This window comes from Passer montanus, unplaced genomic scaffold (genome assembly GCF_014805655.1).
Source record: "Passer montanus isolate IOZ18808 unplaced genomic scaffold, ASM1480565v1 scaffold65, whole genome shotgun sequence".
Classification (NCBI taxonomy): Eukaryota; Metazoa; Chordata; class Aves; order Passeriformes; family Passeridae; genus Passer; species Passer montanus.
In genome coordinates this window covers 3,790,028-3,815,359 of record NW_024371593.1, presented here as the reverse complement: position 1 = coordinate 3,815,359, position 25,332 = coordinate 3,790,028, and the positions used below count along the sequence as shown (strand labels likewise).

Sequence of the window (25,332 nt, the reverse complement as noted above, 5' to 3'; positions counted from 1 at the left end):
GACTGATGCCATTACTCCATTGTGACTCTCCTCAGTAATTTTAACAGCTGACTAATGAATCTGTTTATTGCTATGCCCAAATTCTGGTGTTCCAGGTAGCTGCAAAACCTGTGGTGCACTGAGGCCAGGAGGTCCTGTGACACACTTGCTGCACAGTGCAGCAGAGGACCTCAAACACTGGCTCCACCTTTCAGAGATGCATTGGAAGGACATGGAGATCCAGCTGCTGATACTTTGCTAAGAGCAAGTTTTAGTTGTTAAGATTTAGGTACAACTGAGATGTTAAGAGTTAATATGTAAGTGCCACATGCTTTGGGGCAGCACTGCAATGGTGACTGACTGTGCCTATCCCACCCAACAGTGAAAAGCATTCTGCTGACATCATGGGACTTTGCTCTGGAAGGAAACAGCAGCAAGAAACAGAGCATTTCTGTGAGAATAATGATTCCTGTAGCACAGAGCAATAAAATCCTCATAAAAATTCAGAGTGTAGTGAAAACTCTGGAAGATTTACGTCACTAAAAACTGGAAGCAACTTCTTTTGCAACACTGTATTTTCCCAGCTTTAGAAACAATAGGTGTCATTTTCCTTTCAAACCCATCAGATCACAGTTATTCCAATTACAAGGGATCAACAGCTGCTTAATGAAAGCAAGGCCATATAAAGACTCCTACAGACCCATGCTATGCTGCCCATGCTTACCAAATGCCTTGGTGACACTCGTTGCCTTAAGGCCCATTAAATCTGGCAGCTGATCAATAATGATGTCTCTGCTGGCCTTTATCTTGTGAACTCTTTCAATGCTTCTTCTCTGCCAGTCAGTCCAGTAGATGTAGTCCCCCAGCAGTGTGAACCCAAATATGTGTGGAAGCTTGTCTTCTAAGAGGGTTTTCCTCATTGTTCCGTCAACGTTTATGACCTGTGGATGCCCAAAGAAAAAAAAGGGAAAAATAATATTCTCTAATATGGGTACAATTAAAACAGCAATATCAATTGGGTTTTGAATAGCTACTGCTATGCAAGTAGCTCTTAATATTCCCAGCATGTCCTTTCCATGATCTGTGATTGAGATTTTAAATAGCCTCCTCTTTGCTATTATTTGGAAATTGTTTATTCAGACTCATATTAAACCTATACCTTGAAGGTGATTACGCTCCCTTCACCGTGCAGTGCTTCTATTTTTTTGTGATTTAAGGATCTAACTTTTAAATTTCTAAGAGTTTGAGCAATAATTGTTTTTAATTACAAATATGTGTAATTCTATTGTAGTGTAATATTAAACCATTAAATGCCTAAATGCTGTCAGTCAAAATCAACCATCACTTCTACCACAACTTTAATAGAAATGTAATGCCCTGTTCATATACAATAAACAGCAGAAGCACCTAAAATCATTTTTCTTAACGTGACCAATGACAATTATAACATCTTTCTAAATAAGCATGAGAATTTCAGTAAGTTCACACACACATTTCAGTAAGTTTATTTTAAATAATAAAAAATATTTTAAAAATATTTAAATAATAAAAAATAAATTTAAGAATGAAATGTCCACTTTAAAACTTTACAATACTCTACAGATTTGTGAAAACAGTATGCATTTTGATTTGATTGGCCATAAATGAAAGTAATTTCCCCAAGCTGAGCCTGTTTTGCCTATGGCAAATAAGTGCCTATAACTGCTGAGTGATCTCTCCCTGTCCTTATCTTGATCCACAAGCCTTTCATTGCACTTTCTCTCCCCAGTCCTGCTGGGGAGTGCAGTGACAGAGCTGCTTGCTTAGGTGGGCACCTGGCATCCAGCTGAGGCCAACCCACAGGAGGGACATGCACTGGATTTTCCAGCTGCCACCAGCCAAACAGCAGAGGTGAGCAGTCAGCTATGCCACAACTGCACCCACCCATGCCCTGCACAAAAATCATCCCTGTAACAGCCCTGACTGTGAACAGAGGCTACAACGCACACCTCTGGACTCCTTCCAGACAAAAAGCCTCCTGCTGGAGACAGTTAAAAATAACACTGGCATTCCTGCAAACTAAGTTTCAAGGGAGCTTTGTATCTGCCCATCAACTTACTTGATGGAGTAGCAGAGACTAAAGATTATTATCTTTTTATTCTGTTAAGCTAAATACAGTATATTAAAAAGAAAAAAAAAGCTGTATTGGTGGTTAAAAGCCAAATGGTTCTGCAATTATGTCATTACATCATGTCCAGGCAAACCCCAAATGCTCACTTATTTAGAACACTATCAGTCCCACAGGCAATACTGCAGGTTCAAAAGTTCGTCACACATACTCAGGTGCTGGAGCCAAACTGGTGCCACACTCAGTGAACAGGACAGCATTTCCCTCACAACAGTGCCTCAGCAGGAGGAGGATGAAGCTTCCATATTTCCAGCTACTTTTACAGAAGTGGACAGTAGAAGTATAATTCAAATACTAAAGCTGCTGACTAAAATGTACAAGTGAAGATTGAATCCAAGGATGCAGACACATTTCTTGAAACCCATGCACATCTGTGGATGTTGCAGAAAACACCAAGCTGTGGAACTTCAGGAATCTCACGAGGTTCAACAAGGCCAAGTGCAAGATGCTGAACCTGGGTCAGGGTATTGATACAGGCTGGGGTATGATGGGATCAAAAGCAGCCCTGCTGAAGATGTGAGCATGCTGTTGGGTGAAAAAAATCTCCATAGGCCAGCCATGTGTGCTCATGGCCTGGGAAGTCACTCATACCCTGGGCTGGATCAAAGCAGCACGACCAGCAGTGGACAGAGGTGATTCTCCCCCTCTGCTCTGCTCTGGGGAGACCCCACCTGAGTGCTGCAGCCAGCCCTGGGGTCCCAGGACAGGGAGACTGAGAGCCAGCCCAGAGGAGGGCCCCAGAAATCATCAGGAGGCTGCAAGACTTCTGCTGTGAGGAAAGGCTGAGTGAGTTGCTCAGCCTGGGGAAGAGAAGAGAGACCTTACTGGTGAGACCTTGCTGCAGCACTCCCAAATTACACACTGTTTAACATAGTGGGAAAGGAGGTCCAAAATGTGGAATCAGACAGCAATACAATGTTTAATAGCTTATATTTTGGCTAAGAAAATAATGGAATAAATATTTGCTGTCTCAGTCTCCCAAACATTCCTTTCCAATACTATGGGCAGAACACCTACAAATCCAAGCAGGCTTCCCTTGGAAGCAGAAAGGGCAGCTCTGACTTGGAGGATTTTTCTGAGCTGAGAGCAATCGAGCCCCCTAAGTGGTAGTTAGCTCAAGGCAACAAGCAGGAGATGCTAATTCTCTCCCTGAGATATCACAGTAGGAGCCAGGGCAAAGCTTGAACAGGGAGGTGTCACATGCAGGTCAATACAGGTACATGTATACAGTCTTTATTTCAAATTTTGCTGCCATCTACCTTCCCAGAGATCCATGCTCCACCCCAGCATATCAAATGAAACCACAAGGATTCAAAGCAAAAATCTACAAACAGGCCTCACAATATGGGCAAAAGCACAACTCCTGCTATTCAATCAGCACTTCCCATTTCTTCAAAGGGACTGCATTAATCCCATAATATCTTTACCGTCTCCTTTCCAAATTCAAATATCTTCTTAACTCAACAGACCACTACAAGTCTGTGGAAATAGTTCATGTAAATATTTACCAGGTTGTTCTTCTGCTGGTGATATTGGGACTGCAAGAACCTTTATAATGTACATGTACAACATGGAGGAAAGACAAGAAAAGGTAATAAAATACCATATTAACTCATCTTTTCATATCTGACAACTAAGATCTGCTGACTGCATACAAAAGGAAGACTTTAAGGTGCAATCCTTGTAATTTAGCACAAATTGACTAGAACAGGCTTTACTCAGGGTTTTCTTTCCCTCTCTGTAAGTGATAAATGGATCTCAAAGGATAAATGAAACACTAAATGTGTTGTGCTTTACACATGAAACACTGAAAGCTCCCCTTGAACAGCGTCACACACTGAAAGCCCCTGATTAGTCTCAAGACTTCAATGACAAATGTCCTAATGAGGCCTTGCCAAGCTCAGCTAAAATCTGTTGTGGGCAAAGTGAAATCAACATCAAACGCCTTAATGAACTGAATTACACAAAAAACACATGAAGGTGGCAAGGTGTGAATTTTTTTTTTTAGATGCTGCTGCAATGTATGCAAAATGATTTTACAAATATTTCTAAATATAACACTCAAAAGCTCTTGGCTCTTTGAAGAAGATTAAAGTAAAACAATGCAATTAAATTCTACACATCAGCATGATTCATGTAGTCAAGCTGTATTTCAGGTGCACCTATGAAAAAACAGCTATTCAGCATAGATACAGGACATCTTTTGACAGAACAACAAAGAGACCTCTAAGACCTTACCCCTCTATTTCAGTCACTAAGATAAAACAAAATTTATTTGATTGCTAAAGACAAAGATGTAGTCAAATGGAAATCAATTCTTGGGCTGAGCTAAATCACTACGTGAGCAGACATAGCAGGTTGGCAACAGTAAAATGACACGACTGGCACGTTCAGGAGACTTGTGCTGGGCTTGTAGCTCTGTCAGTCTGGCAGATCTTGTGGAAAGCTGCACTTTTGCTGTGAGGGTGCCTCAGAACTGGAACAGACTGCTCAAGGAGGTTGTGGAGTCTCCACCACTGGAGCTATTCCAAAGTGATCTGGTCATGGCCCTGAGCACCCACCTCCAGGTGATCCTGCTAGAGCAGAGCTTGGGCCAGCTGAGCTCCAGAGCTCCCTTCCAACCTCAACCCTTCTCTGAATGGCTTCCAAGGATTTTCACCAGCAGACTCTGGAATGGCACCTCAAGTGAACATACCCAGCCTTTTCTCAATCAAGAAGGAACTTGTGAGACAGATCAGGTAGGTAGCAGGGAAAGAAAAAGACAAAGAAAAATGGAATGACATAGAAAACTCCTATGGGTACAGAAGCCTGCCCCAAAAAGAGAAGAGTGAAGCAGCTGTGAGCAGTCTATACCACAGTCTATATTCAGCTGAGTGTAAGCCATTCATTAATATTTCCAACAGCTGAAACATAGCCACCTTTCATCAATGCTTTGGGATAAAAGGGAACACCTTTTTTTTTTTTTTTTAAATGTCTGAAGGGGCTTCATGTCAGGCATGTATTGGCAAATACTGGCAAGCAGAGAAGGGAATAACATTCAACCAAACAGTAACAGAACCCATATATCAAAAGAGAAGAGATGGATGGACAACAGACATATCTGGTCATTTTCCACAAAGATGGGCTGCTTGAGCCTCTTAGCAAACTGCTGCCTCCAACACTTGAGGATACTGAAGAATTTGTAAAGCAGTTCCTCATTGCTGTCCATAGTTCTGTCCCACTCGACAATATTTTGGCTACCTGGTAAAAGCTGCCTCATAAACACCACTGATCAGGTTTCTATTGCTACTACATTTCATGGATTAGTCCTACATGCACTATTGTGGCTCTTCTTTTAGACAAGTTTTGATGATGGCATAGATCTATATCATTATTTTCTGAATTCTTACATTGCTTGGTTGGTTGCAGCTCCAAACCATCACCACCCACCTACACTGAGAGCAAGCTCTGAACCAAGAGAACACAGAGAATGAATCCCTAGAACACTGTGAGTGCAACACCCCTGCTGAACTGTGAATAACCATTTGTTGTTTGCAAATACACATAGTGGCTCACCACCACCCTCTTCTCTCATATTCTTTTCCTTTCTTTAAGAGACATTTCTCATTTGTCATTTTACCTTGCTGAAGACACAGCATCTCGACATACTTCTCTATTGGCTACACAGATGGGCCGTATTTTTACTCATAATACAAAAGCCACTTTGAGATGCTCAGCAAAGAAAATTCCAAAGAGGATCACTGGATGTCAATACTCTTTTTTTTTTTTTTTTTTAAATAATCTTCCTTCAGAAGTACCTTTGCAGTCTCCTAGAATAAAGCACAGAAGTGGTGGCAAACCATCCCCAACGCTGGGCTCTCATTTGAAGCTGTGGTGGAGGTCTGCCACAGCTGCCAGGGCAGACGTGCCAGTCCTTAGGCAGGCAAAGCAAAGGGGGTGGTGTGAAATACCAAATTATAGCCATTGGTAACAGAGCCCACACTCAAACATTTTTCTGACAGCCTTACAAAATTCTCTATAATCTAGCAATGTCAGCTTCTTGACAGAATACTCTACAACTTTGCTCCAAAGGCAACAACTCCAACATATTTTCTTTATTACTTTGTTCTGACTCATGCAAAATAAAATCTACACTTATAAATGAATGTAAGATAGTTAAGTAGTGACTTGTTAATAACCCACAAACCAACACAACCACCTACAAATATGACAAATGCAACAGAATAAAAATCTACAGAATAAAAAGTGATACTTCATAGTGATCTCCCATTTTCTCTGGGAATATTATGAACAAAACATATTCTTATCCTTGTGCTCATATTATCACCATGTGAAGCAGTTATTTATTTGCAGTGTTGATCTGTTCATATTTTTCCATATCAAATCACCATCACACCTAGTGTTCTCTTAGGACTTCACAACATCTTTTTAGCTCCACAGAGAGTACTGCATTTTCAGACAGACTTTCCAAAATGCAAGCACATGAAATAGGCTCTAGCAGACACTGATAGTTGGATGAACTCCTTGTTGGAAAGGCTGTGTTAACATCATTGTGATTTTGAACCTGCTTATGTTTCATAAGCCTCTTCTAGGAGTAGCTAATGTTCTCCATGAGTTACATCAGCCTGACATTTCCAGAACTTTTTTCTGCTTACAGGATATCAGAGGATTAAGGGTGCAGCTGGTCAATTCTGTAACTTACCTCTCATAGGCAGGAGCACAATCACATGCTAAAAACTACTTAAAAGGGGAAAAAGTTAAACACACAAATAATTTATGGCAACTGGTGGCTAGCCCCTAAAGTATGCAGAAACTACTGAATTAGTATTCCAGTTTTATTTTTAGTAGAAGCTGCTTATTTAACACACCTGAGGGAAATTTACCTTCTGGAAATACTTTTTCATTCTCAAATTCTGACCACAGTGAGTTTAAAGGGGAATGCAACAACTCTGAAATTTAGCTAACACCCATTATGAAAACAATAATGCCTTTCCAACTTCTAGATAACTAGCCTGGGAAAGGTGAAGAAGAATTTAAACCTTTCACAGGAGTATTTTTTAAACTCATGTATCTTAATTTTTCCCAGCTTCTCTCCTGATTTCCCATTTCTTCCAAGGGACTGGAATAATTCAGTAACATCTTCTCTCCTTTCCAAATGCAAACATGTTCTCAACTCAACAGACCGCTAGAAGTCTGTGGAAATAGCACACCACATAAATATCTACCACGTTGTTCTTCTGCTGGTGATATTGGGACTGCAAGGCCATCTATAATGTATATGTACAACATGGAGGAAAGACATGAAGACAAACACAATGAGTGTGATATGAAAAAAAATTTGTGGTAAACTTTTGAGTCCAAAAAACCAATCAGCAATTTCAGCAGCCAACTGGAATTTCTTAAAAAGTCAAAAGGATGCCAAAAACAGCAGATACAATAGATCTTGACACAAAAAGTGGCACCAATACTGGTCAATCTTTCCAGAGAAAAAACCTGTCTCCTGTCCAACGTTACCATTAACTTGCACTGAAATACCAAGTAAGATAAACGCAGTATGTACTACTGCTATTTAAATCCTTTTTGTTTCCTTACCCCAAAATACGTGGGTTTTAGTGGTTTTTTTCAAAAATAATCTTTTATGTGACAGCCAATGAGAGGTTCCTGAACAATTGATTGAGAAACACTGGTGGAGTCATGCCCCCTCCAGAGGCCTTACAATGCCAGGTCTCCTGCAGTCAGCCTCTGTCCACAGCAAACTGAGATTCAGCTGCTGGTGTTTTGTCCAGCACAGTGGGACCTCTTGCTCAGAACTCAACTTCTTAGCACTGCCCTGGAGAATCATAACATATTCTTTTTCTCAGCCTCACCACAGTGCAATTATCTGAAGTCACTTGTAGCTCTTCCACCGTGCTAGGCACATGCAGTGCTTCAAAGAGCACAGTAATGATCCCTTATGCCCTAAGCCACCACAAGAGTCACGCACAGAAATTCCACTGGAAGCCAAAGGTTGAACAATAAACCCTCTAGATTAGCTGGTATGTCCATTTATGGCACTACACCTGCAAGAATGGATGCTTTTAAATGTCCTCATTTAACAACCTATCAGCAGAAAAGCAGGATTCAGTTTTAAAGAGGTGGGGATGGGAAACCTACATTTTAAAAATAATTAATTAATGGCAGTATTTCCCTCCCTGAAGGGCAGCACAACTGAAAACCTGCTACTACAGGAGACTGGATTTACAAGAGAAGGACAATGAAGCACCAGTAACTGAAAACAGCAACATTTTCTCTGTTTTGGATTGGAGGGCTTGTTTTTGCAAGCATGTTTACTTCTAAAGGTGTTCTTTCTGTAGCAGACAAGCAGCTGCTCCCATGGCAGCTCAGGCTAGAGCAAGAGTGATGGAGTAGTAGATGAAACCAATAAAGAATTTCATGTGAGCCACAACACACTCCTCTAACAGTGCATTTTAATATAGGTAAAGGGCAAAGGCAGAAATGCTGATGACTCAACTTGTATCTCCCAGGCACCCAAACTATATGGACCAATTGTTGCCCTGCCACGTCAAGGGAAAGCCTCTGAGCTTAAAAATAATTGAAAGGTGAGAGAGTTATTCAGGTAAATAGCATATGCACACCCAGCTTCTCCTATAGATACCTGGTTTGGTTCACTGTTGGAGTTAGAAGCTAGTACCAGATGGAATTTGGCCTCAGCCCATATGCCCTGTTAAAGTTCTAACTCAGTAATTTAATAGGAAATCCTGAAAGGAGCACGAAGCAAAGCTAACTTAGAAAGAAAGACTAGAAATGATCATCTGAGGAAAGTATTTCCTACCTACTGATACTAACTAGGAGGAGAAGAATCTCCAAATTGGAATCCTCAAGGCCTCCAAGGTCAAATATGATTTTAGGAGGTACTCAGGCTCTTAAAGGAAAGAGAGGGATCACAGGAGATCAGCAGCTACACCCACCGCTCCTTGCTGAGGAGACTCTGTTCAAACAATACAACTCTCAAGTGCAAGAGGAGAGAAAGCTTGAACTGATTCTTGCCAACTCAAAACTCACATTAACAGTAGACAGAGTTTGCTTCTAGACTGGACATGCCATTTCTGGTTCATAATACTTTCAAGAGATAAAGAACTAAGAGGTGAAAAGGCCAAGCCATTGCTGTCCAATACTCCAGGCTTTGAAGGAACTCCACCAAATATGACATCCATGTGCAGCAGTGAGCACAGCAGCATCCAGCCTGGATGCAACTTTCATCTCTTAAAGCAACTCCATAGAATGTTAAGTGTTGGAACATAAAGACATAACCCTGCCATGCACTTGTTCATGTCATTATCTTTAGGAATATATGGCATAACACTGCTGGTTGTTTTGGGGTTTTTTTTAAGCAGTATAAAATCACATATTCAAAATTAAACAAAACTACTTGCAGTCATGTTACCAGTCTACTTGTCAATACTTGTACAGAAAGTTTTCAATTAATCAGAAACACATACTTAAGCTTTATTTAAAACTGATGGACCTTCTGACAACAAAAAAGCTTTAAGGAATCACCAGTAAGCTGCCTATAAGAATACACAAAAAATTATAAAATTCTGCATGAAATTCCTGAAATCCTGAACTAATGCTTAAACAAAACAAAACAACCAAAGAAAAGCAGTTCATCTCAGTAACACAGAATGAAGGCAATGCAAACTTTTTTCTCATTTCTTAAGGAATTAGAGACAAGTCTATTCTCAGCTTCTCAGAAGAAGCCAATGGCAGAAATGAAAGATGTTGCAAGGGTATTCACAGCAGTCTCCTCAGGAGTCAGATACCCAATATTAGAAATCATATTCTACTGGAAAATTAGTTTAAAGCTGTTTCTGTGAAAACAGTTACATAATCAAAGAATGTTTCCTGAAAATACTTTTGTGCAAAAAGAAAAAGGAATCTTAGGATTTTTCAGCCAAGAAAAACTGAAGTATGGTAATTTGAACAGTATTATTTCTTCTCAAGTTAGTACCTCTAGAAATGCATATGAAGACTTCCAGCTCTCTTTGCTTGCTTCTGGAGGGGTATGCGAATACAAAAAACTGGTTCTCCTGGATTTCATTGCAAACAGTGCAACACTGTTTGTTATGCCTAGGAAAAAGTTCTTAAATTTGATTATCCTCTTGCTTTGGATTAAAAGCTACAGAAGTCCGTGTTGTTCCACAGGTATCTAAAAGAAATGTTAAATCTCCTTTTCCCCAGGCGAATGCTTGGCTCCACTTGAGAAAACTGAAGCCAGCAGTAAAGGTTTAGGATGCTCGTTTGCCTCTATTAACACAGCTGAGGTTATAATTTATTACACAATAGCCCAGCAACTTCATGATCATTTTCAGCCACTGGAAGAGAGAGTTCAAGAACCTTTCCTACACATCAAACTTTGCAGCTTGCTCTCATTTCCTCCTATGCCAGCACATGCCTTTCTGTGGCTGTGCAGCCAGATAGACGAAGAACTTGATTCAGTGTAGAACCTGAAACTTGTCCTGTCCTCTCTCAGCTATAGTGCTGTGTGAATAAAGTCCAGGTGAAGCAAAGCAACCTAAGACTGAGCCACTCTGAAACACAAGAACAGCACATTCTTCTCCTGCATTCCAGTTTCAGGCTTCCAAAACAACTGAAATGTGTAAAGTGCTTAAAATGACGGAAATATGGTAAAGAACTACATCTATTGGTCATTCATTTATTTTTGTCAGTGTAATGCACACTACATCTTAGGAATACAGGCAGCTTAATTACCCTTGGACAAAGCATCTGTGCAGAATTCGAGGCCCACAGAACAGCACTTTTTCACTTAGCCTTTTCTGTGGCAAGGTCAATGACAGTCTACACAGACTGTACCAAATTGTTCCTCCCCCTGCAGTGGGGGAGAAACAATGCCAAGGCACCTGCACATGCGGGTGCCACCCAGCAGGAAAGCAGCTTGGCAGAGTAGGATCTGGGGGTCCTGGTGGAGACCAAGCTGAACATGTGCCCTTGCTGCAAGGAAGGTGATGGTAATCTGAGCTGCATCAGGGGGAGTGCTGCCAGAAGGGCAAGGGAGCCAATCCTCCTCTACTCAGCACTGATGAGGTTTCCCCTGGAGTGCTGTGTCCAGTTCCACACTCCTTTGCACAAAAAGATGGGGATGTGCTGGTGTGAGTACAGCAAAAGGCTACAAAGGTGATTAACATCTTTCTTATGGAAAAGAAATGCTGAAGGAGATGCATCTGTTTAGCCTGGGGAAGGCTCGGGGGAAAATCTCCTGAATGTATGTAAATACCTGCAGGAAAGGAGTAAAAAATGCAGAGCCATACCACTTCTCTCTCAGTGGTACCCAGTGACAGCACCAGCAGCAATGAACTCAGAGTCCATCCCAGGTGATACCCTCTGAACATCAGGAAACACTTTGTCACTGCGAGGCTGACAAGCCATAGCACAGGCTGCCCAGGGAGGCTGGGGAGTCTCCATCCTTGGAGATAATCACAAGTTATGGGCTCGGGGCAGCCAGCTCTAGCTGGCCCTGCTTGAGTGTGGGGGCTGGACATGACCTCCAGAGGTCCCTTCCTGCATCAGCCATTCTGGGATGCTTGTGACTGCTGCTCAATAAAGCCCTTTTAAACTAAAAAACAAGGAGATGAGGGCTTCCCACCTCCACTAGCTGCACTCCAGCTTGCACTCTGTAAATCCCTTCACTTTGTGGTCTCCAGCACATATGGAATCCATTGTGAACAGACAATCTGCCAGCCCTGAAAACAGCAACGCTGTTATAAAACAAGAAACTTCATCCCTGGTTTTGGCACAATTATGTTAGTAAGTCTCAAAAATAACCATAAGAGGAAAAAAAAAAGCTTTTTTAAAATTTAACCCTGAAAACAGCAACGCTGTTATAAAACAAGAAACTTCATCCCTGGTTTTGGCACAATTATGTTAGTAAGTCTCAAACATAACCATAAGAGGGAAAAAAAAAAATCTTTTTTAAAATTTTAATTTTTTTTTTTTTGTTAAGATTGATATAATTAGATTAAGGGGGGGAAAAAAAGCTGCACCATGGCAAATTACAGAACTTCTAATTTCTTTTCCAGATTAAAAAAAGTACTTCAGAACTTAGACTAACAGGGTAAATTTAGATTTCAGATATATTTCCAAGTGTTGCTTAAAGGTTATGAATAGTTAACAATGTAAAATTTCTGTCTGGTTTTGCTATCTAAAGGTAATTACTACTTCACAGGAGTAAAGTCTCCCACATGTAGCCTAAAGCTGCATCTTTCTAGATAGTCTTTGTAAGCACATTCTGAAATAAAAATAGGTGACAACCCACTCCGAAATCTTGTTTTTCTTCATAGCCCCACACCTTTTCATACACTTGACAAAATATTTAGTAATACAAGAGGAAGAGAATCTGCAGTATCATCACAGATTACAGAAGACTTTTTGTCATATCTGTGTGGATTCATTCAATTGAAAAACTTCACTGTAACACATTAGAAAAATCTGAGGAATTGTTGTAATTGGGCAAACCTGCATGCCACATGTCAGACTAGCACGAGACTTCACACTTCCAAGCATGTCCTGGATCTAAAAGTCATTTTGACACTAATGAAAAAAACTTCTTGACTACAAAAGAGTGTTACCAAAGAGAAAAACAAATATTTTTCTCAGTACTACATGGGCTCAGGGAACTCTTGTGATCATAGTTTGAGACATGGGTATCAGACCCAGCTTTTGAAGTGTCAGGAGAAGACTCTACTAGTCAACAAATAATCCTCAGATATATTATTACCCTTCTCTTATTTTACATTAATTTTAAGAAATTTTGCATTCTTTAAATTTGCTCTTCCTAGAGCTTGTGGTTAACGAAAGCAAATGACTTGGCTGCCTTTTCATTTGAATTCTTGAAAAAGCATACAACCGGGGGGCAGGGGAGAGCTTCCCAACCAAAGCCATGGTTTCAGTGGCTCCCAGTGCCCTGTTCATGGCTCTTGTTTCCCCCAGTGTCTGCAGGCTCACACACCTCCTCTGCGAGTGCACACACGGGCAATGCAAAAGTGCTTCTCCTCTAAGAGGTCACTCCTTGCAATGGAATAAACAACAAAAAAAGAAGTGTAACATCTGATTTTGGTGTTGCAGCCACTGTCTTCTCTTTGCAAACTGTACTAAGTATTTGAGCACACTTTTTCAGCGGTGTGGTCAAGATGCAGGCTGCCTCAACATACCACAGCTAATATTCCACTCACTCCTACAGCCAACTTTAAAACAAAGCAGCTCATAAAAAGGCTAGACAGTCTATTTTAGCTACCTTCTGCCTTTTCATTTAAGAAGTCTGCTGCAAGAGCACAGCAGATACTCAAAATGAGACACTGAGCTGCATTCATAGCTCATGAGTAGAAACCATTCCCTCCAGCCTCTCACTCAAGGGTCAAGTCCAGCTCCAGAGAATGAAGGCTGAGATCCAGGTCTTGAAAACATGGCACTTGCAGGGGTCTAGGTATTAAGCTCCCAGTACCAGCTAAAACATGATTGGGCTGTGGAGATACCCCCTCTCCCTTTATCACAGACCTCTGCCAATCCTGCATGGTATTTAAGTAATTTCTCATTCAGCAACCTCAGTAATTGCCAATGTTTTTTTTTTTTTTCATTATAATCTCCACCAAGCCTGCAGGCCTGCAAATGGACACAAATATTCAACTTCTTTCTGAAGTTAGATTTAGCCTTTGGTTCAAATGGCAGGGCCCCCACACTTGTGAAACATTCTAGTCCTGTTCCAAAAAGGGCTCAGCATTCCTCCTTTAGCTCCAGCTATCCTTTTAATCTTACACCTTGCACAGCACTCCTGGCTTTATGGAAAGCACAGAATGAAAGGGTGTGTTTCAGGGATGAGACTTGCCTCATCAAAAACCTGGTCCTTGGATGTCCACCTGCACATGTGTTTTTCTGTCTGCTCACATTTTATTTTTATTTATTTATAACTTGGTGAAAATAATTAATTTCTACCTACCAATTCATCAGTTTCCTTTGTGCAGTATCTCCCACTGAGGCACTCCCAGTGCCTTCACCATTGCTGACAGAACAATGGCAACGGGGAGCTGCAAGCCAAAAACCACCTAACAGACTTCCAACTCTGAAACAGACTGAAAAACCTGCACTCTTTCAACTCTGGGAGTTAATTCTAATCACCTGGCTTTTGGAAAGAGGAAGCAGACTTGTATGTTCAGAAACAAATGAGCTGTGGACAGGCACAGGGCAATGGCAACCAGGGATTTAGTCCCAGAAAAGAGAAAATACCTTGCACTGCAGCTGCTCTGTGTTCTAGTGCATCCTTCCCCACTGAGCAGAGAATTCTCAAAGTAGCTGTGAAGCATCAACAACCCCTGTGTAGCTCAATGCCACTGTCAACAGTGGAGATGCACATATCTTCTTTGTGCATATCTGGACTTAAACACAAAGTTTTGCTGGTTTTAGACCCTATTTGAACATGGCAAATGTGGTCACTGCTCAGAAATAACTCAGGATGGGGCCTGGAGGGTTAGCAGTATTTGAGAGGGACCAGCAGTTATGCGCTGCTTGTTTTGGGGAGAAAGGAAGATCTTTTTGCCAGTTTACTGCAGGCAGCACCCAGTCAGAATGGTGGGATCTGACTGTGCTCACCATGACTACTGAGAGCCACAACATCTTTCTCCTCTTCATCAAGTCACTGCTGATACGACCACAATCCACACTACACCCTCAGCCAGAGCTGAGGATGAGTTAGGCAGGGAACTTTTGTCAGAAGATGAGTTAGGTAGGGAGCTTTTGTCGCAGCAGAGCTCAAGCGAAAGGAGCAAAGCAGAACCAGGGTGGACAGATGCAAAAGTGGCCAACAAAAATGAGCCTATACTACTATGGCTGGGGCAGAGCAGAATGCAGCTGGAACACAGCCAACATTAAATATTTATTAAAAAGTAAGCAATTGAGAGCCAAATCACTAATTGCACTGCAGTGTTAACATTCATTTTCTCCAAATGCCATCCCTCCCGATTCTACAAACTTCTGGAGACTCGGAGACTTTTTGTTTTACTTTGTGAGGAAGAAGTAGGATGACTTCTTCCTTTGTTCCTGCTACTGGCCACCTGCAAGACTGAACTAGTCTCTTCATTTCAGTGCTTGTGTCTCTTCCTCTTCCCTTTTGTTTTGTCTATTTAGCTATTTAGCTTTGGGGCTTTGTGGGTGGCTGCTTGTGTATTGTGCTAGGTTTGTGGTTTTTTGGGGTTGTTTTTGCTGATTTTTAAATCTTTGGTGATGGGGGGGATGTGTTGTAGTTTTTATTTGGCACTTTACTTGTATCTTCAGCTTTTGGGAGACACTGACTGGGACAGAAACTTGGCCTAAATGGAAATATAAATGTTTTAAGTTACCCTGGGTTTCAGAGAAATTCCAAAAATGTAACATGAATCCCTGAAAGGCTTCAAATAGAAGGGCAAAAAGCAAGCTACAAAAAGTCATTTTAAGTCTCCATTTTTAAGCAGATCTTTAGGAAGAAGAGCTGTTACATGCATGAGCTGCACCGCCAGGGGCAATGGGACAAACCCCAGGTCTGGGTTTAGTAACGCTGGAACACCCACACACTGTGCTTTCAGGCCATGACTGGCATCAGCAATCCAAATTAAAAAAAATAAATTAAAAATTCAAAATCTTCAATTTCTCCATATCAGGAAGTGTCTCATGAAAACACACCTTGGGTAAGGGCTGAGGAGTTTCAGGATCTGGCTATATGTATGCATGTGCCTATGTATCCACACATATATATACAGATATATATATATATATATATTCCTCTGTGTGTGCATGTATGTGCATGTGCATGTTTCTAAGATGTTTTCAGAAATCCTGTTTCCTGTTGGAAGATTCAAAGACACTAATAACCCACCCATGGACAAATCAGTTTCATATTCTTTACTTCTCAAGCCAAATCTTCCTGGTGATATATAATGAGATTTTACATTCTTTGTGCTTCATTGACTAATTAGATCAATGCAGGCTACTCCCCCTGTCCCTCCCTTTTTGTAGTAGGGACTTTCATCGCCTGTAGCTACACAAGTGTGGTTGCTTTTGCCAAATACTTGGAGATACTGCTAATGGCTTCATTTGAACTCTGCATTGCTGCATATTAGTATGGAGGAGGGTGGGTTGTGTATTTTAATCCATACTGTGATTGCTTTGATGTTGTTTGTAATGAGGAATATGGGTTTATTTATACATATCAGAGCTGTTATAGGAATTTGTGCTTCCCAAAGGATTAGATTTCCACTATCAAACAAAACACAGTGTATACTTAGAAGAAGGGGAAGGCTAACTAGAGGTCAATTTTCCACTCACAAACTCCAGTGCTTAGCCTCTCTCTCAGTTCTTTCCATGCATGGATCCAAACACTTACTACAGAAAGCTATCAGTTATCCCCACGCTGCATGCAAGGAACAGTCAGGACAGCACCACACGCTGCTCCAGCTCACATGGGTGGTTAAGGCAGCATTAGTGAAGTCACAGGAGCCACTGCTGCCTCCAGATTGACACTGCCACGCATACATTTTTAAAAAATCACACAGGAACTACCAAAATAAGGATGTAAGTTTTACATCCTTGACAGATGGTGGATAAGAGGGTAGAAAGGACAAAGTTGAAGGGAAGGGTCAGCTGAACATGTTTTTAAAAGGAATACAAAATATTTAATCAAGGGACTATATATGGTTCCTGTTACTCCTTCTTATTCCAAATGCTGAGACCACAAAACTGCTGCACTGCTATTTTCTCCCTTCAGAACCTCAAAGTCAATGTACAAATTATTGCAATTATTTAATCCTGAAATTAGGCATTTATGCCAGAGGCAAAAATGAAACTGCATCTCCACAATATAGAAAAATGATAGCTCAGTGCTAGACACCAGGGTCAAGTACTTAGTACCCAAAATAGAGATAACTGTTCTGGAAAATAAAAACAAACTCACCACTAAATGAAGTTTCTGACACAGCTCACTCCCATGTAAATTTAAGCATAACCATGTACCAGGTCTTACTGTACAAAAGCCTGGAAAATAAATCTGTCTTGCTAAACTGAGTTTTGCTTCCCAGCTGCAGGGGCTTTTATAATTTCAGTTTCACAAATTCCTCTTAGTGTCATTTAACCATTTACTTTTGACATCAGGATCTTTTAAAATTACACTATTTACAAGGGGAGAAGAGCTTTTCAGAATACTTTGTGGACTCTCTAGAACTTCCTTTACAGAGCAGATCTGCTTGGGGTATAGCTTTCTCTCTTCATATTTATTCAATACTAAGTTTTTACCAGTTACTTAAAATATTCTGGTGGAAAGAAGTTATGAGGGTGAAAGTAGAGAGGAGAGAGAGCAATGATTGTGTCAATGCTCCAGATCTGGTAGAAAAGGCACTTTTGCAGACCTCTCAGCACCCACAGCCAGATACACTGCAGAACTATGGGAGGAAGAGGGTTCATGGACAATCACGGAGAACCTGGATGCCTCTGGGTGCCAGAACTGTGCTCTGCACTTGTGGGTGTGTGAGAAAGCCTTTTCCTCTGCCCAGTGAGCAGCACATTCTAATCACTCACTTAGCTAAGAAAGCTCCTGCAATTACTGCTATATTTAGAGACTGCAAAAACCACCTGAACAAAACCTCACAGCCCTGGGGGGTGACAGGACTCATCTGTGTCATTCTCCCACCACCCCAGTGACCACGGAGCAGAGGGTAAGGACAGACAGACACCCCCAGTCCCGTGTGCCTGGCACTGCGGCAGCCCCAGCTGAACACATCAAACACATTTCACCTGCTACAGAAAATGGCTCAAGGCCATGTCTGAGCCTCAGTTCCCAGCTCACTGGCAGCAAGGATGACAAGCCAGGTCACAGGGATGCACAGAGCACTCTGTGTGTCAGCAGAGGTGCAGGCTCATGGAGAACCTCTTCCCCTGGTTTTAGTAAACGTGGCTGAAAGCAAGACAGAGCACTGAAACAGACCCAAAAAAATGAAATTTTTACCCCTAGATACTAAGCTGACTTAAAAGAACAGCATCTTTAACAAGCATTCCATATATCTATTGGAAATGTTTGGGGGTTTTGAGCACGAGGACATGGGAGGAGGCAGCCACTGTGACTACAAAAATATCAGTTTCCTGTTTAAATCTGGGACTGTATTTAGACTTGATGGCTTATCGTCTGAGAAGTTTCTCTGGATATAGGGAAGGTTGGTTTGTTTGTTTAGATGAAGGATAACACAGTTTCCTGGCTTGGATCACAGTGTTTATATTTGCCAATTTCATGTCAATTGTGAGAAAAAAAATCAAGTAATTTGCTCAAAGACTGCCTGTGGTGAATTTGTTCAGTACATCCAACCCCAATTCTTTTTATAAAAGAATTGGCCATTTCCACACATAAAATATTTCAAATTTTGGAAATGCTTGCACTATGCAGCTGTTATGTAGTAAATTATTAGTTATTTTGAGGAAATTCCTCTCAAAAAGGAAGCTGAAGCTGGTTTGATCATAGATAGGAGACTTCCTATGACCTTCCACTGCCCGTATCTTAATGCCTATGTCAGAGTTCCAACTCTATATTCAACACATGAGACTCTGTTTTATGCCCTGACTGAACAGCTGGCACTGCCTACTCCATTGGTTCTCGAAGGAGCTGTCAAAAGAAGCTGCAACATGGACACAAAAGTAATTGCAAAAAGCTAAGGTGAAAACTTTAACCCACTTATTTGGAAAGGTACCAGGGTGAGAAGTTGACAAGAGTGATGCTTTTGGCTTGTCTAGTACTCACCTCTCCAAAGCAGAAGATATCTGAGAAGTTACTGAAATGAATTTCATTTCACTCTCTGCTGGGGTCTCCAATGTAAAAGCTCGAGTCAATTTACTTTAAATCACCAAGGCTAAAAAAAGACTAAAAAAGGCTAAAAGTGATTCTCAAGTTGATTCACCAATGGATTTGTTGCTCAAAAATTCAAAGACAAGCAAGGCCCCAGATATTATTGGAATAAACTGCTGGGATCTCATGTGCTGACACAAACCTGTCAGATGTTAACAGCATAGAGATGCAAAGGGGCTCCTCATCCTCTTGTACAACTGCTTGTTTTGGCACAGAAAAATGTGCATTTGTACCAAGTTTAATCTGGAGAAAAATAAATTACTCACAACTCATGTGGGATACATGAGTATCCCACTCCACTTTGGAGACAAGACATGTTCAAGAAGTCTGTCTGCTGCTCCATCACTAAATAATTTGTGTTTTACTATCAATCTATAGCAGCAATTTATCTTTGACCTCAGCATTTTCCCCTTCCAAAACCTCACTGGTAATCTTTCATCTTTTCAGAATAATTTGTTATGTGTTTTCAGCTTCTTTGTCAAGATGGGATACCCACCAACAAAACCAACTTGAACTTTGCACTGACAAAGCTGTCCTGTGCTACTGGGTGCTTTATTACTGTCAGAAATCCAAACTTTCAAAAGCCAGGAATAGATAATGAAGGCACAGACTGATACGACCTGTGTTCTTAAAAATGGCAACGGCCAGCACTGATTTTCATACACTGTAGCACAATCAACAGGTAGCTGATAACTATGAAAATGAAGGTAAGAGGAAAAAAAGGACAATTGTCTTGTAAATGTCAGAAGTAGAAGACAACAAAAACCATGGATGAGAAGCTCTTGACCACACAGGGCTGACATCAGGTGCACTGGTTCTGTGGGACACACAGGATTCCTCCTCCCTGTGAACTGCCCCATAGTGGGAACAAACAGGAGACAGACAAGGTAGAACTGTCCCAAGGGCGCTATGTTCACACCAAAACAAAACCCCGCTCATGCATGAGCACCATACAAAGTCCACAGACCCACATTCCACAATGGCATGACTACAAAATGTCAAGGACAAGGAGAACACAATGTTGCTTTGCCTGCCTGTATGGCCATGCCAGAAGCAAAAGGCAAATGCTTCTACCGAGAACAATTTTGACATTTGGTCTGGTGCTGGGTCCTCTAAGGTGGATTCACAAGATCAGAACATTAAAAGCATAAGTCAAACCATAGAGAAGAGAGAGCAGAGACCAGAGGAGAGGCTGTGGCACTCTGCAAAGATACCTTAAATCTCATCTGCTGGCAACAGTAAGTTTGCATTTATGTAGCATTTCATAGACCTTGAATGAGTAAGGTTTTACAAGCTGGAAAACACTAACCTTCTTCCACCACAGGGGCACAAGATGCTGAAATGCTCAGCCAAAAGTCTTGCAGCAAGTCAGAACAAGTACCACCTACTTTTGTCCCCTGGGGATCTCCTTTATGCTGGAAGATTTCCGCGGTGCAGCTCTGCCAGAAACACCCACTAGCAGAGGAACATCTCATGCTGAAGGAAGGAGCAATGATTCTCTCAGGATAACACAAGTGCTCTGAGCAAATGACCTCCCTGGCCCTCACACAGGCTGAGGGGCACGACTTCTTCCACACTCCTAACCTGCCCAACTCCTAGACCTGGCCCAAGACCCAAATCTGACCATCTCCCAGCAGGTCACCTAAGGTCTCAATTCAATAATCTGTGAAGTCAAGCAGGGAACATCACTGCCCTTCACAAGAGTGCTTCAACTTTGCAGAACTGGGTGGTACAAACTTTAATCCTTCTCTAAATGGGAAGTACTTATGTGTCACTGCCTCACAAGATGCTCTAGAAAGTTGCTGCAAAATACAGTCTTCTCCCTAGGGGGAAAAAATCCAAAGCTGGACCTTATTAAACCTCTGCTGAACACAACCTGCCTGTAAGAAAAAAAAACAAAACAAAACCAAACAACAAAACCAAACCCCCAATTCTGCTGAACACAACCTGCCTGTAAGAAAAAAAAAAACAAACAACAAAAACAAACCCCCAACCCAGGAGTCTTGCAATTATTCCTCTGGGAGAATCTTCAGAAAGTTCTGGTTCTGACCTCTGTCACCTCCAAGATTCCCCAGGGAATCTGGCATTAATTGCTCATTCTTCTGTGCCCAACATTTCTGAATTGCTAAGGTAATGTCAAACCTCAGGCTGGTCTTTCCATTTTTAAGTAGGAATTCAGCAGGGCAATGTACATTTCTTGTACTTTTTTTTTAGTTTGAACTAACAGAAATTTCCAAAGCACAGCAGAGCCTTCAAGAGTAACTTCCAATCTAAGCATAAATTCACAGGCACGAGATTTCCCAGCTGCAGTGGTTTCTACACAAGCTGTCCAGGCAGTGACAAGCTGGGTGTTGAAAATTTGCTTAAGTTGACGTTATTTTTGTGGGAGCTGTGCAAACAAACCGAAACAATTCTCTTTTTAATGCTCATGACAAATATTTCACTTGCATTTTATCAAAGACACATTTCTGTGCTTTCAGTCCAGGTCCTGCTTCATGTTGCTACATGCAGGGAGTACTGGCTCTACATTCAGCTGCTGGTTGCAGCTTCTCTTTAAACCATTTCTGCTGCTTTGATTTAGTAATATGCCACCCATTAATATTCTGACCTAACAACAGACTTGGGTATTCTATTATTCCCACTGAGTATGAACCTGCACCAGAAATTTGAGTGTTCAGAAAGGGTTATACAGTTAGAACAAGATATATGTACATTATCCTATGCTGCTGTATGACAAGAGCATGAACTGCTTTTCAAAAAAGAAAGACAACTTGTTTTCCCTTCCAACAAAAAAACCTGACACCTGCCAAGTCACCAATTCATCAAATGGTTCACAGATGTCCCATCTCCAAACCATTTAAGAACATGGAGTCCAGGTAAATTCATACACTGCTCCACACTGAGGTCCCTCTAGTGGCACTGAATGTCACCCATCCTCATGCCACAGGCAAAGTGGATGACACCTACACTGCCACACAGATGCACAGCTCCCACTTCTACACCGTGCTAACAGGAACAGGACCATGCATCATGCTGGACAGCAAATCACAGGGAATATTCCTTCCTAACCCCAGATCCTTCTGAGTCTGCATACACATACAAGGCACATCAAGTACCTCTTAAGAAAGGATTTTCTGTATCACCTCAGACAACAGTGCCATGCCTCCAGATGTGGCTGAGGTGAACAGATCATCTTGGTTACACACAAGACACAGAAACCTCCCGACTCCTACAGGAATGCAGCTGGAGCCACGGGAGCTAACTATACTGCTGCCTCACAGGGTCAGACTGGAGAAAAGTAAAGCAAAGACAAAACCAAAGGAACACAAAAGGATTCTGTAAAAACAGTGTTAAAATAAAAGAAACATTTTTGTTTTTATCTTACCTCACTGGGAAAGGCAATTACATCACTTTTATTGGTCACAGGTAGCAGAGAATTTGGTTGAGACAAACAGCCATGGTTTCTGGGTTAAGAAACATTCACATATGAGAGCAGAGAGGGCCAGAAGGTGAATTGGAGGACTGACCATCGACATGGTTTGAGCACAATTTGTAAAACCCTTCTAACTGCTAAGGGAAGCGAGACCTGAAACCAAACCAGATCTTTCATCACAGACACAGGTGAAATTGAGGCATGGAGTTTGCCAATTCTGATTATCTGATAAAACAAAGATCTATTCTGAGATGTTCTCAAGAGGCATTGGGGACTTTGCTGATGCAGAACTGTGTTAACTGCTGGCGCCTTGAACGGAGGGACAGGCCACAGGAATGGAAGGTGACAGCAGGGTAGCTGGGCCCACAGCCTCACTGCCTCAACCAGCCTGGAAAGGAGGAACCCCAGGGAAGAGCAACAAAAACCACTTCTACTTTCCTAGAGACAGATCTCACCTGACTTCTCTCCAAGGACACAGCTTTTGTGCCTAGGGCCTCTCCAGTGCTTCACTGCTAGGTGACAGCACTGGGATTCTCAAAATAAGACTAAAATATTAATATATTTGACAAAAAGGAGGCCAGTTTTACATTAGAAACAACTACCTAGGTTCTAATGATGTCCTTCCTGGAAAGTTTCACCTTGCCTTAAATTTGCCCAAAAAGTTTGATATTTTAACAAGGAATAAAAGCAGATCCAAAGGAATAAAACCAGATCCATAACTAGGAGAAAAATGCACTCTGTCCTTGCCACCCATTTTACAAATCATGATGTTTTACTTTTAAACACAAAAAATAATCTTACTAATAAATTTAAAAATACGTGATCCAAAATTTCATATAACCATGAACTAGTGGGCAACATAATTAAAAATAAACCAATGCAATAGCTGATCTAGCAAAAAATGCATGTTTTTTTTAATCTGGAAAGTATAATATAAAGTATCACTTGAGCAATCACTTGCATTTCTAAACTAAGAGCTCTGCTCAAGGGGATTTATAAGGGCAAAATGCCAATGATGAAATGACAAGGATCAAGATGTCCCAATAGTCAGAACCATGAGAAGGAAACTACCAACTTGACTGTATTTCTCTACAAAGTTTGCTATTCATTTGTCCAGCTATTAAAAAATCAATTGGCATTGACTATCAGTTTTAAGCTAAGAAATTTACAATTTAGAAAACTACAAAGAAATTAAATATGGTAGAATCTCTTATCTCCTTAGTCTGATTGGCAACTGCTTAAAACTGCTTTTCTGGTCTTGCTGAAGAGCACATTTCTTTTTCTGCTTTTCCTCCCTTCTACTAGAAATGTGAACAGCACTGACATACTGCTCCCCTTATTTCCTGTCTGCTGTTGCTCTCATTTTTACATTAGCACTAATGCAAAAACCACTGGAAACCATGCACAGGCTGGGCTTTAAAAAAACAAGGTATTTGTCAACCTTTTAGTTCCTCTGTTAAACAAAAGAAGAGAAAAACCACTCACACAGCTAGGTTTCCATAAGTAATGGAAAGAGCAATGCAAAGAATCTATAGACCCATTCTTTAAAAACTAGGAACAGGGAAAAGAAGACTATGAGAAAGGCTGCCCTTGCTAGTTTTTGAAATTAGAAAAAAATGTGAAACAAAAGGTCTGAGGAGAAAATAAGAAGCAGCTTTCAAAATAACACCACACAAAACACCACTGTGTTAGGATAAAAAAGGGGAATTAGTGGATGAAAAAAGGGGAAGAGAAAAAGAAAAAAAAAAGGGAGGGGAAGAAAAAAGGGGTGAAAAAGAGAGAAAAAGCCAATCCAACAGCTTGAGTGCTAGGATCTTTAACACTGCCAACTCACAAACCTGTCAAACATTTTCCTCCCATCTACTATGTGTCTTTCTTCAACACCACAGTCTTTCTGAAAAGGGGAGGCAGAAGAAAAATGATTGCACTACATTTACATAACTGCACAACACGGGAGATTTATCAGCATTTTTTAACAGCCAAATCAGCCAAACAAATTGTCTGCAGAGCTGCAACAGTAACCTATGGGAGCTCTTACCATCGGCAACATCACAAGTGTGCGGGGAGAATCAAATCTTTTATTATAAAAATCAATCACAATTCCCATTCTGTTCCTCGATCCCTTAAAAAAAAAAAAGCCACAAAAACCTGAGTGCTGCTAATTTAGCCTTCTCACTAAAGAATGAATACCAGATAAAAAGGGAGCCGACAGCTGGCCCAGAGCCAAAAATGAAGGCTTTCAGGCACAAAAATTGCCCAGAACAATGTTCTGCACTCAGAATTTTTTTACATGCAACTCTGTACAGACATGACAGGCATATCTGGCAACATGGCTAAGAATATACATTTATGATGGAGTACACTGCCTTTTAAAAGGAGAAATAAATTAGAGATTAACGCCTTTTATGCAAGCTGCAAGGAGAAGAATTCCTGGAGCAATTCAATTCAGCTCAAGGAACAAGGCTTCTTTCAAAAAGTCACCCTTTAACTGGGAAGGGCGCTTCTTTGCAGGGAGTCTGAACTGAGAAATACGCAGCTCCTTGCTTTCTATTTATAGTCATTCAGGCAGTGAATAGCCTCATTCCAAATGCCACAAGGCATACTCACAACCTTTTATTCCAGAGACCTGATTTGTGTTTCATTTCAAAAAGTCCAGCCTGATGAGGAGGGGGGAAAAAAAAAAAAAACAGGAAAAAAAAAGAGGGAGGGAGAAAAACGGTACGCGTCTTGCAACAGAAACACTTCTTCCCCCCAACTTTTCCTTTATGAAGCTGGTGCTGGAGAGTGTGGAAAAGAGGGTGGATTTTTATTTAGAAACTTCCCTATGGG

At 41.2% G+C, this 25,332-nt stretch overlaps 1 protein-coding gene across 5 annotated transcripts in view; it reads right to left on the bottom strand.

Annotated features, from left to right (window-relative positions):
* Window positions 1–25,332, bottom strand: part of LRP5 (LDL receptor related protein 5) — a 129,133-nt gene that overhangs the window by 26,871 nt on the left and 76,930 nt on the right. For all 5 annotated transcript variants that reach the window (XM_039728323.1, XM_039728324.1, XM_039728325.1 and 2 more), the window contains one exon: window positions 704–920. In XM_039728323.1, coding sequence (XP_039584257.1) covers window positions 704–920 — 217 coding nt within the window. The remainder of the gene's footprint in view (window positions 1–703; window positions 921–25,332) is intronic.